Raw genomic sequence first — 13,680 nt, 5'->3', positions numbered from 1 at the left:
GGCCTCGGAGGCGCGCAGCGAGGGAGGGACGCGCCCCGCAGGACAAAGGCAGGCTCGCAGCCGAGGGAGGCGGCGACTACCAAGAGCTCAGGTCGCAAGAACGCACCACCGCCCCGTCCTCCGCCCCCCCGTGGAAAGGCGGAGCCCCGAATTCCGCCCTGAAAGGCGCCCCCGCCGAGCGGCAGCGGGTCCCGAGCGGCGGCGCACGCGGGCACCGGCCGCATGAGAAGCGGGAAAGGCCTCAGGGGCGGGGCCTGCGCAGCCCCAGGGGACCTGCCGGGCGAGCGAAGCTAGCAGGACCACGGGGCGGGGCGCTCGCTGGCGAGGTTAGAAGGGCAGGCGCCGGGGGCGTGGCCTGGTCGGGCGGCGGAAGCGGGGCCTCGAGGGCGGGCAGGGCCTGGGCGGGCGAAGAAAGGGCGGGGCGGGGCCTAGGGCCGGAAGAGGAGGCGGCTGCAGCGGGATCCGGGAGCGCTGCTGGCGGCGGCGTCTAGCGCAGCCAGTGCCTGAGGCGGCGGCTGCGGGCCGAGGTACCAAGGGGCGGCGGTGGCAGGGCCGCAGTGCCCAGGGGCGGCGGTGGCAGGGCCGCAGTGCCCAGGGGCGGCGGCGGCGGGAGCGAGGCCCTCCCTCGGTCGGCAGCGCGCGGCTGGGCTGGTGGAGACCCGCCTCCCCTCCGCGCCACCCCCGCTCCAGCGCGCCCCGCGCCGCGGGCCAGGAGGGTTGGGGACGCCGCGCTGGACGCAGGCCGCGGCCCTCGCGGGGGCTCCGAGGATCCCGCACCCTCCCGCGGACACACCCCGGGGCGGGGCGGGCGGCGGCGGGCGTGCCGGGCAGGGGGACCGCGGTGCGGGGCGCGGCCTCTGCGGGGCGGCCAGCCGCGGCGGCCCGGGCGCAGGACCCGGATCCATTTGTCTCCGGCCGAGCTGGACTCGGGCTGCCCGCCGGCGCCGCTGCTCCCCGCCTGTGCTCGGGAGGAGTTCGCCGCTGCGCGGAGCGGGTGGCGTCTGACCCCGTCCTGCGTGTCGCCCTTGGTGCAGCGCGGGGAAGGAGTCACGCTGTAGTGTGTTTGATTCATCATTCGTGGAAGGGACCATCGCCTTCCCCTTTCTGTTGACCAGTTCCCATCCCGCTGCTACCCTGGTGTTCTTCTCCTAGATTTTGCAAACTACCAACAAAGAAGTACAGCGAGTCCAGTAGACAGCCCCTGACTGCCTTGCAGGGCGAGCTGGGAGCGCTTCCTTGGAGACGCTGTTTCACCAAGCTAGCCTCAGAGCCTTTGGGCCAAAATGAAGGGTATCACTCCATCAAGTGCATAAAGTCTCTTTTTCTCCCTTTCTAGGGTGAAAAGGTTTCAAAAATCGATATTAAATTATTAAAATCTGGCTGCTTGGGAATTACGACCATAGAAGAAAATAATTCAAAAGGGAAATAGAATGAGTATCTTTGAGGGGTAAGTGTCCCAACTTCTTGCAAGTGCCAGAGATGAGGTGTATGGATTTTTGAGATTAATGGGTGAACTGTAAATAAGCTTTTAATATATGGTGTTTTGCACTAAGATATTTTTGTTTCGTTTTAGTTACTTATGGAAATTCTGGATTACCTGGACATCTTAAGACCCAGGAACCCGTTTATTAAGAATCTGCTGTCTTGAAAATTGCCTTTTATGAATGCTTTGAATTAAGAAGGTGTAAACAGTGGTTTGTCATTTCTGCCACATAATAGATAATCTGAATCAGTTCCCTCGCAGTTGCCCTGATGCCTAAAACTGGCAAGAACTAGTCCTTGGAGTGATCATCCTTCAACAGGAAACACAGAGCTATCTATGTACTATATAAATGTTATCTCTTTGATGACATTTAAGATAATGGACAGCTTTTCTACATCTAATTTTCATACACACAATTAACACTGAAGTCTGGAGAAGCATTGGTTATATATTGAAAGAGTGAGTTTTCTCTTTTTGAGTTTTCCAGATTTATTATTTCATCTGTATGCTTGAAATCTCCACAGTCACATAAACTCCAGACCTAAGGAGGAGCTATATGACCCATCAAGATATACAAAAACTATTGGCAAGCTTTGGAACCAGTGGTTTTTGCGTCTGTTCAACAATTAATATATTCTCTGCTAACCAAGAATATGGAAGCAAATACAATCATGCACATTGTATTGATAAATTGTGACTGTTGAATTTTTCTGTAACTGGTTACTTTTGTCATTCAAATGCAAGTTATGTCCAAATGGATATAAAGACTATATTGGTGTCCCTAGCTCATGGCCAGTGTTGAAGATAGAAAACCTATTATGACTAATCCTTGGGAAGAAAAAGTCTGCAAAATGGCCCAAACGAGTTTACTGCAAGGGAAGCAGTTTTACTGTAGGGAGTGGGTTTTCCACAAGCTTCCGCATTGCCTCCAGGAGAAAACCAGCTGCTGCAGTAGTGCTGTCAACACACCGTCCCTTGTGATGAATTCTGGGAATAACGCTGGTGCTGTCTCAGGAAAGGCAGCTGCTTGGGGTGTGTTGTTGGTAGGAGGGCCTGTTAGTGGCAAGACAGCCCTGTGTACTGAACTCTTATGGCCAAGTTCACCTACAAGCTTGCAGAGAGGTTTACATCGCCAGGCTTTGGCCTTTCTTTTCTGCAAATCCCAGGACTCTGATACTTCGTGTTTTGGAGGGTTAGTTAGAGGTCTGGTTGCCCAGATATGCCACAGTGGACTACTCCAAGGATATGAGGACAAGCTCCGAGATCCAGCTGTTCAAAGCCTCTTACAGCCTGGGGAATGTGAGAGGAACCCAGCAGAAGCATTCAAAAGGTAACAGCAAAGAATGTCATAGTGTTTAGGTTTCTGTGCAACAATTAGTGATTTTTAGCTAGGTTTTTTTTTTTTTTGAGGTACTTTTACTAGTGCTGTGCAGGTGGGCTTAATCTGTGGTTGTGAGTACAACTGTTTATTTTAGTATGGGAAGAAACAGAACTTTGTATTGCACAGTATATAGATTAAAAGTAAGTCTTAACTGTTCTTGTTTAATAACAGAATGTTCCATTTCTAACAGTAACTGTCAGTGGTAAGGGGAGTCTGTTCTTACGATAAAGAAGAACAGTTAGCTGCCTGGAAACCAGGCCTCATTTTCAGGGAGGATGAACTATCTAGACTACGAGCTGAAGTAGAAGAATTCTCAGTGTAGAAGCCAGTACATTTTGTTTATAGCATATTATTTTTTACATGAAAATTTCTCCTTAAAAGGTGTCATACGCATTGAGAATCTGAAGAAAATTTGCTAATGTGTTTTTGGGATTATTCCAATATTAACTTATTGAAAAGTTGAATTATAAGTTTATGTGATATTTATAACATAGTGAAAATTTTGGATTATTTTAGTGCTTTTAGTGAGTGGTGCAGAGAACATTTTTTCCCACTAATTTTAGTTAAGCATTTGTTCATGGTGAGTGGACTGATCTAAGCAAGTTGCTTTTTGAAGTGGCTGCAGATTCAAAATCTGCTCAAGAAAACATAATTTCTTGAAAATATGATTTTTGCCTGTCACTTCCTTGGTCATTGTGAAAGTGGCAATTGGTTATTGTGTGCTGGCTGTTGACTCCCTTCTACTTGAATAACTCATTTTGCCACACACCTTTTTCTCCCCATAATAACTAGGCTTTAGCAGGTAAAAGTTTGTGCCCCAAGGATTATGGAACACTGTGCACTGGAGGTTTGTATGAGTATGTCTCCAGGAGGATTGGAACAGTTTTGAGTAGCTCTGAAAAGGGGGATGCTTGTTTTTATGGTCTCCTCAAATCTAGTGTCATGAAATCTATAAAGTTTGAAGGCATATTGATAATATTTAGTAATTATAGCAAAAAGTATGTTAGTCATTGTTCTAAGAGTTTTATAAATATTAAACCATTTCATCTTCGTAATGTTCTGTGAGGTCATTCCCATTTACGTATGAGGAAACTGAGGGTGGAAAGTGAAGTAAACTGTCCAAGCTAGTTAAGTGGCATTTGAAGTATCTCTCTCCATATTTGTAATAATAGGTTTCTTTTAAGGACTTGATGAAAAGAGGAGTGATGTAGAAGTTGGTGTGCAGTGAAGTTGGAGAGTGAGGGCTGGTTCACAGTGTGGCTAAGAATGAGGAATGATAGTGTAGAACTTAAACCTGTGAGGGGTTATTAAACTCACAGATGTTAGGGTCTGTAAACAAGTCAGAATGGTGCCTGGCATTTTGCAGAGGGAATGGTTTGTGAAGTAACGCCAGTGAGCCATTAAGTGTGGAGATTTCTTATTGGTTGACTGCTGTATCTAGTTTATGTTAATTAAGATATGCTGTGTGGAATGTATATATACCCCTCCTGTCCTACAATAAATGGCTCCTACTCCTGCTGTATCAATGTACACAAGTTGTTCGTCACCCCCCCGGTTATTTTGCTGCAGCCGGACTGTGGCACACAGAGTCCTGCTTTTGAGAAATATAGGACTCTTGGGGCCTTTTAATCTGTCAGTGCAGTCCAGTGGAAGTCAGGGTGCATCTTTTGGTCACCAGAATCAGGCTTAAAACTGTTACATCATTCACCAGTCTATGAGGATGTCTGAGTTAATGCTTGTGGCACGGATGGGAGATGGCAGGTGTGATGGAGTGGGTCCATTGTGCAGTCACTGTGATTGAGCCAGTGAGGGAGTCTTGAAAATGAAACTTTCCCTTTTAGGAGACAATGGTCTCTACACAAAAACATCTTTTGTTACTTTTTCTCAAGATAACCATTAATAGTGAAGACCTGAGTTTTAATCTCTTTGTCATCAGTAAGTTCATAAACTATTTGGATGACACCTAAAACAATTACTTTCAAAGAATTCAAGAAGACCCTAATTAATTACAATTATATAATTTTGTAATTTATTAGAATGCATATATAAATTTCTAACACCTAAATGTTTAAAATCCTGATAACTATATATTTTTGATGTTCTAATACTTAAGCATACCTCTCACTATAGAATCATTGAATTTTCTAAAAGAAATTTTTCTCTTACTCAGTTGTTCCTCATATTTTCTTTTTCTTGTGTAATTTATAGTTATTATCTAATCGAAGGGAAGAAAGAAGCATTTAGAGCTGTGGGTGAAAACTGCACCAGCACTGCTTTTCTGATTGACAGTAGGTGCTATTCTTGATAGTGGGTGCTAATCACATTGTCTTTCCATCCTATATTTCCTGTGTCTACACTTGCTTGCCCTTTTACCACATTAACCAGTAAGAAATCCCTCACTGGATGCAGCCCCTCCATCCTGGATTTCTCGCCCTCCAGAATGGAGAACTGAATAAACCTCTCTTGTTTATAAATTCCCCATTCTCTGATATTTTGTTGCAGAAGCAGAAAATTGACTAAGTCAACTGACTTCTTAAATAGGTCCTTCAAGGAATTTTAATAGGAACATATTCTATCAGGGCATGTATAGTTGTAATTTAATAGCCAGACAGTGGGACAGAGGACCATTGTTTTCAACCAGTTGTGGTATTTTGAGGGAGATAGAAGTAGCTATGTGATGAGATGAAATATAAATATAAGCAAAGATACGCAAAATCTTTTTTTCACTTTAAACAAAAACAAAATCCAAAACCAGCTTTTATATTGTTATTTTCTTAACATTTAAAATATGATAAAGTTGATAGTTCCACATAGTCATGTGAAACAATTTATTAGTAGTGAGAAATTGATAAAGAAAAAACCCTTATTCTCAGATCCACTAAGCTGGGGAACTTTCAGAGAAGTTATTTAGTAATAGATGCTTTTTTAGCCGCTTACTTTTTCTTCAGTTTTTCTTTCTATTTTTCCCTATATTTTACTCTTAATACTAGGTGAAACACATAATATTGTATGCTGACTTCTTACATGCAATGATATGACTGTGTATTAACATTAAGTACCAACTTGCAGAGTTCCATTTTCCTGAATAACAAAGAGAGGTAAAAGGAATTTCATATTAATCTAGTTCCATACTGTCATGTTCCCTTCTGACTTGGCACAGTACGTCATTTCTTAGATTTAGTAGTCATGAAATTTTTTTTAATATCAATTATTATTTTTTAAAATATTTTTTAGTTGTAGATGGACACAATACTTTTATTTTATTTATTTACCTTTTTGTGGTGCTGTGGATCAAACCCAGTCCCTCGTATGTGCTAGGTGAGTGCTCTACCACTGAGCCCCAGCCCAAATATTCTTTTAGTTGTTGATGGACCTTTATTTGTTTATATGCAATGCTGAGAATCGAACCCAGGGCCTCACACATGCTAGGCACGTGCTCTACCACTGAGCCACAACTCTAACCCTAATATCATTAATTCTTAACCGTAAATATTGAGAGCAAACGCTGTGTGTTTTTAAGAACAGTTCATAAAAAGATTTTATACAATATTATGTGTTTCACCTAGTATTAAGAGTAAAATATAGGGAAAAATAGAAAGAAAAACTGAAGAAAAAGTAAATGGCTAAAAAAGTATCTATTACTAAATCAGGTGAGCTGTGTTAGGTTGATTTCTGTGGGAGATCCAGCAGTGAGCAGAGTAGGCAGAGTCCTACCTTCATGGAGCTTGAATTCGTATTTCTGTAGAGCAAGAATAGCTGAGGTAAATAAGACACATTAATTTCTTTTGTTGCTTTTTCATTGAATTTTTAACTAATTTTGGAGTTTGATGATTTTTCCAGTTCTGTTGTTAGTGGAACTAAGTTGAAACGATCACGTTCTTGGACTGGCTTCTTCCATTCCTGCCCCTTCCGTTTCTGTTAGGGCCTTGTGTGTCTTTTGGACGGCCCTTGTCTAGAGTTGGCTTAGAGTGGAGCTCCCTGGCGACCTGGGACTGCAAGACGCCTTCCAGTATCCAGGACCTGGGGAGGGGCTGGAGGGTGGCTGAAGGCTGGGTCTGGTTGGAGCTCCGGGTGAACCTACTCTCGGGCCTTGAACCCTGGGTTCTTTTTTTTTTTCCTTCATTCTTTGGTGGAACTGGGGATTGAACCCAGGGCTTCGTGTATGCGAGGCAAATACTTTGCCACTGAGCTACATCCCAGCCCACGAACCCTGGGTTCTTTGTGGGAGGTTTCTGGCACAGAGCTGAAACTTTCGACCCTCACCCTGGTCATGTTAGAGCCTGTGTTCATTTGAGGCCAACATCTGCAGGAGGAGTGAGTCTTCTGTGTGTGGCATGGCTTCCTGTGTCGCCCTGTGGAGTAGGAAGAAAGAGTGTCTTCAGGGCACCCCAGATGAAGCATAGACAGAATGAAACTGTGATGACAATTTAAGATCAGTTGTCTAGGTTTTGAGAGTTCAGCAGGAAACTCGAGTCCATGGTGGAAGGCAGCGTGGCTTGGTAGGACAAGATGGCGAACTGGGAGACCACCCTGACACTTGTTGTTGTGTCAAATAAGAGTCCCTCAATGATGGACTGTTATTTCCCAGCTTTTTATCTGTTTCTGTAGCATTGATGGTTCTTCACTTTTCTCTCTCTCGACTTCTACCTTGAGTTGTCCTCGCACCCCTTCTGTTAGGCATATGTTGTATCTCGTACCCCTTCTGTTAGGCATATGCTTCTTTATGACATCATTTCTGATGAATTTTTTATATGGACCCTCGTGCTTTGTGTGGCACTTTACATACCATAATGCCAGCTGTCCTCTGAGGGAGAGCAGCACACAATGCTGCTGCCCATCTAGACTGTTGCAGCCTAGCTGAAAGAATGCCCAAATTCTTCATAAGAGAAAACAGAAATAGTTGATGATTTAGGTCAGTTTTAACTGCAGACCAGGCTGGTATGGTGATTAATTTGTTAACCTGCTGTCTGCTGTTGAGCGTGCATGAATATGGCATCAGTGCAGGTAGTTTTAAGTGGCCAGATAGCTGTCTCCTGTCTCAACTGGCTCCTGGTGTTTTGGGCACAGTCAACGAAGGGGCTGAGAGCAGGAGGGCTGCTGCCTTCTTGCCCTCACTTGTGGAGTGTTTTCTCCCCAGAATATTCTCCTTCTGTAATCCGTCTCGTACACCTGGTACCATTTCAGATAGCCATCACTGTCCATGCTCAAATATTGTCAGATGAAAAGATCACTGAAAAGTGTTGGGACTGTCCAAATTTAAAATAAACAAATCAGTGTATTTTCAGAAACAGTTTTCCCAGTCTGAGGCCATTTTCCACGGTGGTCCTCTTGCTTTGGACTTGGAGCTATGTCGGGTGGACTTCAGGGTGGACTTCCATTCATCCCAAGCCTCCCACCCCTCCTTCACCCCTTCCTCTCCATGCTGGGTGGGTTCCTGGGCCTCACAGAGAAGGCCTCCTGCTTTGTTGTGTGCTCTGGGCCACTTGCTGATCCTGTTGTCCTCAGCCTCGGCCACTTGTGCTTTGATGGCTCAACACATCAGCCGTGTTTGCATGTTGGTCTGCTCAAAGCCAGCCACACTCTCCGTTCTGCTCTGCAGTCTTGTACTTTTATTCACTTTGGATAAGTCGGGTTTTTGCTTGTTTGTGTAGGCCAAAGAGAATACAGTGGTACAGTACAAATTCAATATATTCTCTGCCCAATTCAGGAAGGGTCACACACATATTCCGATTTTTGTGTGTTCCTGGGACAAAAAATAAAAATGTCCATTTTGACAGTATTGGATTCTTACTCCCCTGAAGTGGGTCAGCTGCTGTTTGTGTGGGGGAGGGGGCGTGTGCTGCATGCTCTGATCTGAGCCAAGCCCCATCCCTGCTTTATAAGAGACCATTTCGTTTATTTCATTTATTTCTGTATGACAGCCTGGCTCTTGGAGGCATTTTCAAACACACCAGGCTGCTTCTTCCTTCAGATGGGCAGCAGGTAGGCTTGAGTGTGAACAGGGAGTGCTGTCTCCTCCCTTCCTCCCTGTCTCCTGCTCCTCCTGAACCTCGTAGAATCTCCCATTTCCAGCCGGAGGCTTAGCCTGTGGCTGTGCTCAGTGCTCCATCTGCCTTGGCCCAGAGGCTGTGTTTTAAAACTTTTTTTTTTCATTATTTGAGTGTTCTTCCTTTGAGAACCTCCTGCTGACTGTATTTCTTGCTGTCCCCTCCGCTAGGTTCTCTCAAGAGTACCCCCGAGAGCTTCATTTGATGTTCTTTCCTTGTGTGTCCCCTACGTTATTTTCTTTCATGGCTCCAAAGTCCACATTAATACAGCCATCAGATCTGCTCTCAGAGCCTCTATCTGTTCTCAGTAGCGTCTCTCTGCACGCAGCTGCCCTTTCTAACCCTGGAGTGTTCAGACCTGCTTCTTTACCAGTATTTCTGTTCATTCACTTCTTAAATCCTCGGTGCAGGCCATGTGCCAGATGCATGCTAAGTTAAGCATCAGGGCTGAAGTGGTGCGCCAAGTAAGGCACCGAGTTAAGTGGGAGGAGGTACACTGAACAGAACATCAAAACTGGACACACAAGTTATGTTTGGTGCACGCCATGAAGGAGGCCATGGCATGGTGGGAGAGCATGTGATGAGATGCTCCTGCAGTGTCTGGAGTGCTGGGAAAGCTGATGCATAGGAAGTTCTCCATAATGGCTCCATTCTCTGGGTCCTTTCTACTCACAAGTGACCTGAAGATAGCAGTGCTGGCCTCACCTTGGAGGTTGATGAAGAGGCAGAATATCTGGTTCCTGACGCAGAATCTGCCTTGTAACTGGACCCTAGTGTCCTTGAGATTGAGAAGCACTGCCCTAGGCTGGATTCTAGCATTTTCTTTGACTCTCTCCTATTATATTACTCCTGTCTAAGACATTTCACCTGTTTCTTGGATTACTTCTTGTATTCCTTTACTAATTTAGAATTTGTATTCACCTGTTCCTGGTCGGTCTGTTGGATTCTTTTGTGCACAGTTGCCCAATGCCTTCTTCAGGTCCTTCCTCGTGCCTGTGGTAAGCTGCATAACCAATGCAGAGTTCTCTGCTTAGCATTGAAAACTCTTCATGACTCAGTTCTGCCTCCTCTCAGGTGCACAGCGTGTTTCTATGACCTCAGCAGAGCATATGTAGCACATTCATTCTTTTAAGAAATATTTTCTAAGCATAGCAAACAGTTGTTTTTAGCGATATGGACAAGTAAGTGTATTCTTATTTTTCTTAATGTTAAGTAAGAGTATTATATACTTGGTGAAACTATAAAACTTTTTAAAAGTTTATTTAGCCTCTTTGTTGAGTGATTTTGCTATTTTTTAATTTTATGAAATACAATTGCTTAATTTTATGAATTAAAATAAGTGAATACTTATTGTCTTTTCTTACAAATTTCTTTGAACTGTGTCCTGGTTGGTTGTGATCTTTAGTCTCTATTGATCTTATTGGTGTCTTCAGATTTCTTCATTTTCTTTTAAATTTCAAACCAATTTCTCTATCCCGTGATCCTAATCTCATAAAGATCCTAAATGTCATTGACTTTCTAGTGCACCATGTCTTGATTCGACCACACTGACACTGTGTTGGCTGAGTTACTACCTGTGTTCTTTGTCCCTCTGAGTACCCATGGTCTTCATCATATGGAGAAGTGGGTATCTCCCGCCTTGTGATTCTGGCTCAGCCCTAAGGTTTACTGTGGTCAGTGGGACATTAGCAAAAGTGACCTGTCAAACAGAGGCTTAAAGTGGGATTTGTCCTCCTGTGTTTCTACCATCATTTGCACAAGAACCTACCCAGGACTTGGAGATGGTCCAGGGTGAGGACAGAGGTGAGGAGGGACAGACCTGTCTGCACCTTTTGTCCAGGATAGAGCAGATCAAAACACACAGACAGAACAAAGGAGAAATCCTTGTTATTTTGAGTTTTGGAATTTTGCTGTACCGTTGTAAGAAAATAGCTAAAACACAGACTGAGAACATAATATTCCAAAGGGGAAGTCATTATTTTTTGTTAAGAATCTGAGCATTGCTGTTGATTGCTAAGCTGTACTCAGCCCTTTCCTGAGCCCAGGGCTCCTTTGTCCTCCTCCTCCTGCCTCCCCTCCATGGTTGCTCCTCGGCCACTGTTTCTTGCCAGAAGGACCACAATAGTGGCCTCCTTGCCTGCCTTCCTGATGCTGGGTCCCTCTGTCTTCAGACAGTCCAAGCCTCAGATCATGTTACTGCCCTGCTGAACCCCCCCCCCCCCCCCAGTTCCTCTTGGTCGGCTCCCTGCCCGCCCTTCAGCTTGCCTTCTCCCTCTTGTGCCCCTGCTCTGTGCTCCTCCCTCACGACCCTGTTACCTTCTGAAGGAGGTGAGACCAGCCAACAGAGGTATGGCTGGCTGCCAGCCTGTCATGGCTGAAGTGCCCTCTTCAGGGCTGCCTCTGCAATCTCCCTCTCCACTGAGCCCTGTGGAATCTCCCTGTCCAGTCAAAACCACATCACCCTACTTCGTTTCCTTTCTGAATTTTAGTATCTATCATGATCTGGAGTATTTCTTTGTGCATTCTCTTTTCCTTTACGTCCTGCCTGCCTGTAGAATGAACAGAGTGAATGCCTGTTTTATCCTCCTGTGTTCTTAGGCCTTAGGGACTCAGTAACTATTGCTTGCATTAATGGATAACTGCTTATTTTAATTTAAAACATTGTCATTTTGGTCAGTTGGTAAGTTGTATTCCTTTAACCATGTCAGCCTTTTTCATCCATGGTTGTGTGTGTGTGTGTGTGTGTGTGTCTATGTGTAGAGAAATTTAAATATACATGAAAGATAGTTATAGATGAAAAGGATCTGTTTTAAACCAGTACTTTTGATTATTTTATTTCTATTTTTTCAAATAATGTTGACATTCCCTTTTATTGACTCTTTTTTTTTTAAGGACATTACATCAGATTATGTCATGTGATGGAGTCTCTGAGGTCACCTTTTACCTATCCATAAACCTATAATTTCGTCTGTGGGGTTCCTATTTCTGAAAGATTATCAGTAAAAAATTCATATTCATTTGGAAAAGGGGGAAAAACTTTTTAGGTCTACTCTTAGTCAGTGTGTGTGTGTGAAGTTGCTGAGAGAAATAGACGTCACCCAGTGGACCTAGTGGGATTCACAGGGAAAATTAATGACACCAAAGGAAATATACAGTTGGAGAAAAGGAATTTGTGGGGCAAGTGATAGATTTCCTACCTGCAAGTGTTTCAGTTATATAGTGAAATAAGTAGAAAAGCAAATACATGTACCCACCCACTTTTTGCCATATTTGCTTCAAATCTGTATTTGATTTTGTTTTAAAGAAAACAATCTACACTTTTTGGAACCCTGTGTGTCCCTCCTAAATCCTGCCAGCCCTAGGTGAGCACCCTGTGAATCTGCTCTTCAGCCACGTGGCTTGAGCACAGAGGAGGTGTGCAGATCGGCTGGTCAGGGATTGTTCTGTAGCCATGCGTTTGAAGCACCTTCATTCTAGGTACCCTTTAAACTCAAAATTTATTGAGGATCCAAAGAGCTGTTTTCTTATGTAGGTTATATCTGTCAGCATTAGCTGTATTTGAAACTTAAATTGATAATTTTATATAATGTTTTAATGTAATGAGAATAATAAAACTATACATGCAAACATAAATAAAATTTTGATGAAAGAATACCTATATTATCCAAGGCAGAAATAAGCGGGAATGAAAAACCAAAACCAGCACTTTTAAGTGGCTTTTTCATTCTTTGCAAATGATTTTAAATATTGGACTTAAAGGACAGCTGCATTTCCAGCTCTGCTTCTACATGTGGCCTCTGGAAAACCCCACCTTGACCTTGAGAGAGAGTGACTTTTTTGAAATGATCTGAGGCCTAGGGTCCCCCAGGCCTATCCAGCTTACACTTAGCAAACTGCCCTTGTGTGTGGATGGTGCCACACCCCTGGTGTCACCCTGCTGCACCTTCTGTGTAATACTGCCCTTTAGGTGTGTCCTGTTGCATGGGGCTAATGATTCACATTGACTAGTGCATGGGCAGAATTCTATTCTGTGAGCCATCATTCAGTTCTCTGTTGTCTTGTTGTGACTCATTTGGAAATGTGCACAGCTGTCTTACTTCATGAAGCAGTGCTGTGCTGCTGAGAACATTCTCAAGCATCCTTTTGAACCTGTACTAGGAGTAAAGGAGGGAGAGGTGCTGCAGCCCGCTTGCTGGGGGCCAGGTTGCTGGGCCGTGGGGTGTGCATTTTCATCTTCCACTCTGCAACATGCCTCCAACTGCCCTTGGAACTTCTGTCCATTTATGGGCTTGTAGTAGTGTGTATTTGAATTTTCATTTTTCCACTAGGCCACCAGCTTTTGCTTTGTTGTCAGGTTCTGTGTGTTGTGAATTTCTGTTCTGTCTGTGTTGTAATCAGGATAGTAGTGAATGCATCCAGAATCCCTAATGTCTAATAATTATGTTCTTTAGTTCTCTTATGGAATTTTCATTGCTGATTTTTGTAGCTTCCATTTGTTGTTGGAATTCTCCATCTTTCACCCTTTTATATACATCTATTTTCTCCAATATTTTAATCACAGTTATTTTAACCTCTGGGTAATTTCTCAGCCTATATTAATTATCTTTTTTCTCTAGATTACTAATCTCCTATTCTTTGCCTTTTCCTATCTAACAATTTTTTTTTTTTTTTTTTTAAAAATAATTTTTATTTATTTTTATTGTTTAATTTTCGGTGGACACAACATCTTTGTGTGTATGTGGTGCTGAGGATTGAACCCGGGCCGCACG

General features: G+C 43.9%; 1 protein-coding gene across 3 annotated transcripts in view; it reads left to right on the top strand.

The window, feature by feature from the left end:
- The first annotated feature begins 218 nt into the window (after positions 1–218).
- The window catches only part of LOC124080927 (ankyrin repeat domain-containing protein 50-like), a 30,716-nt gene continuing 17,254 nt past the window's right edge, over positions 219–13,680 (top strand). Inside the window, exons 1-3 of one of the 3 annotated variants that reach the window (XM_058573521.1) lie at positions 219–326; positions 1,337–1,447; positions 1,574–2,813. In XM_058573521.1, coding sequence (XP_058429504.1) covers positions 2,272–2,813 — 542 coding nt within the window. In that variant the 5' untranslated portion in view covers positions 219–326; positions 1,337–1,447; positions 1,574–2,271. Of the gene's footprint in view, positions 327–430; positions 528–1,336; positions 1,448–1,573; positions 2,814–13,680 lie in introns of those variants that run through there. The other 2 variants (XM_046426996.2, XM_046426997.2) reach the window with 2 other exon arrangements.

The sequence above is a fragment of the Marmota monax genome, unplaced genomic scaffold, assembly GCF_021218885.2.
Source record: "Marmota monax isolate L192 unplaced genomic scaffold, Marmota_monax_Labrador192_F-V1.1 WCK01_AAM20220418_F8-fsc00942, whole genome shotgun sequence".
In the NCBI taxonomy this organism is placed as follows: Eukaryota; Metazoa; Chordata; class Mammalia; order Rodentia; family Sciuridae; genus Marmota; species Marmota monax.
The sequence above is the reverse complement of the archived record's forward strand: the minus strand, read 5'-3'. Positions and strand labels throughout refer to the sequence as shown.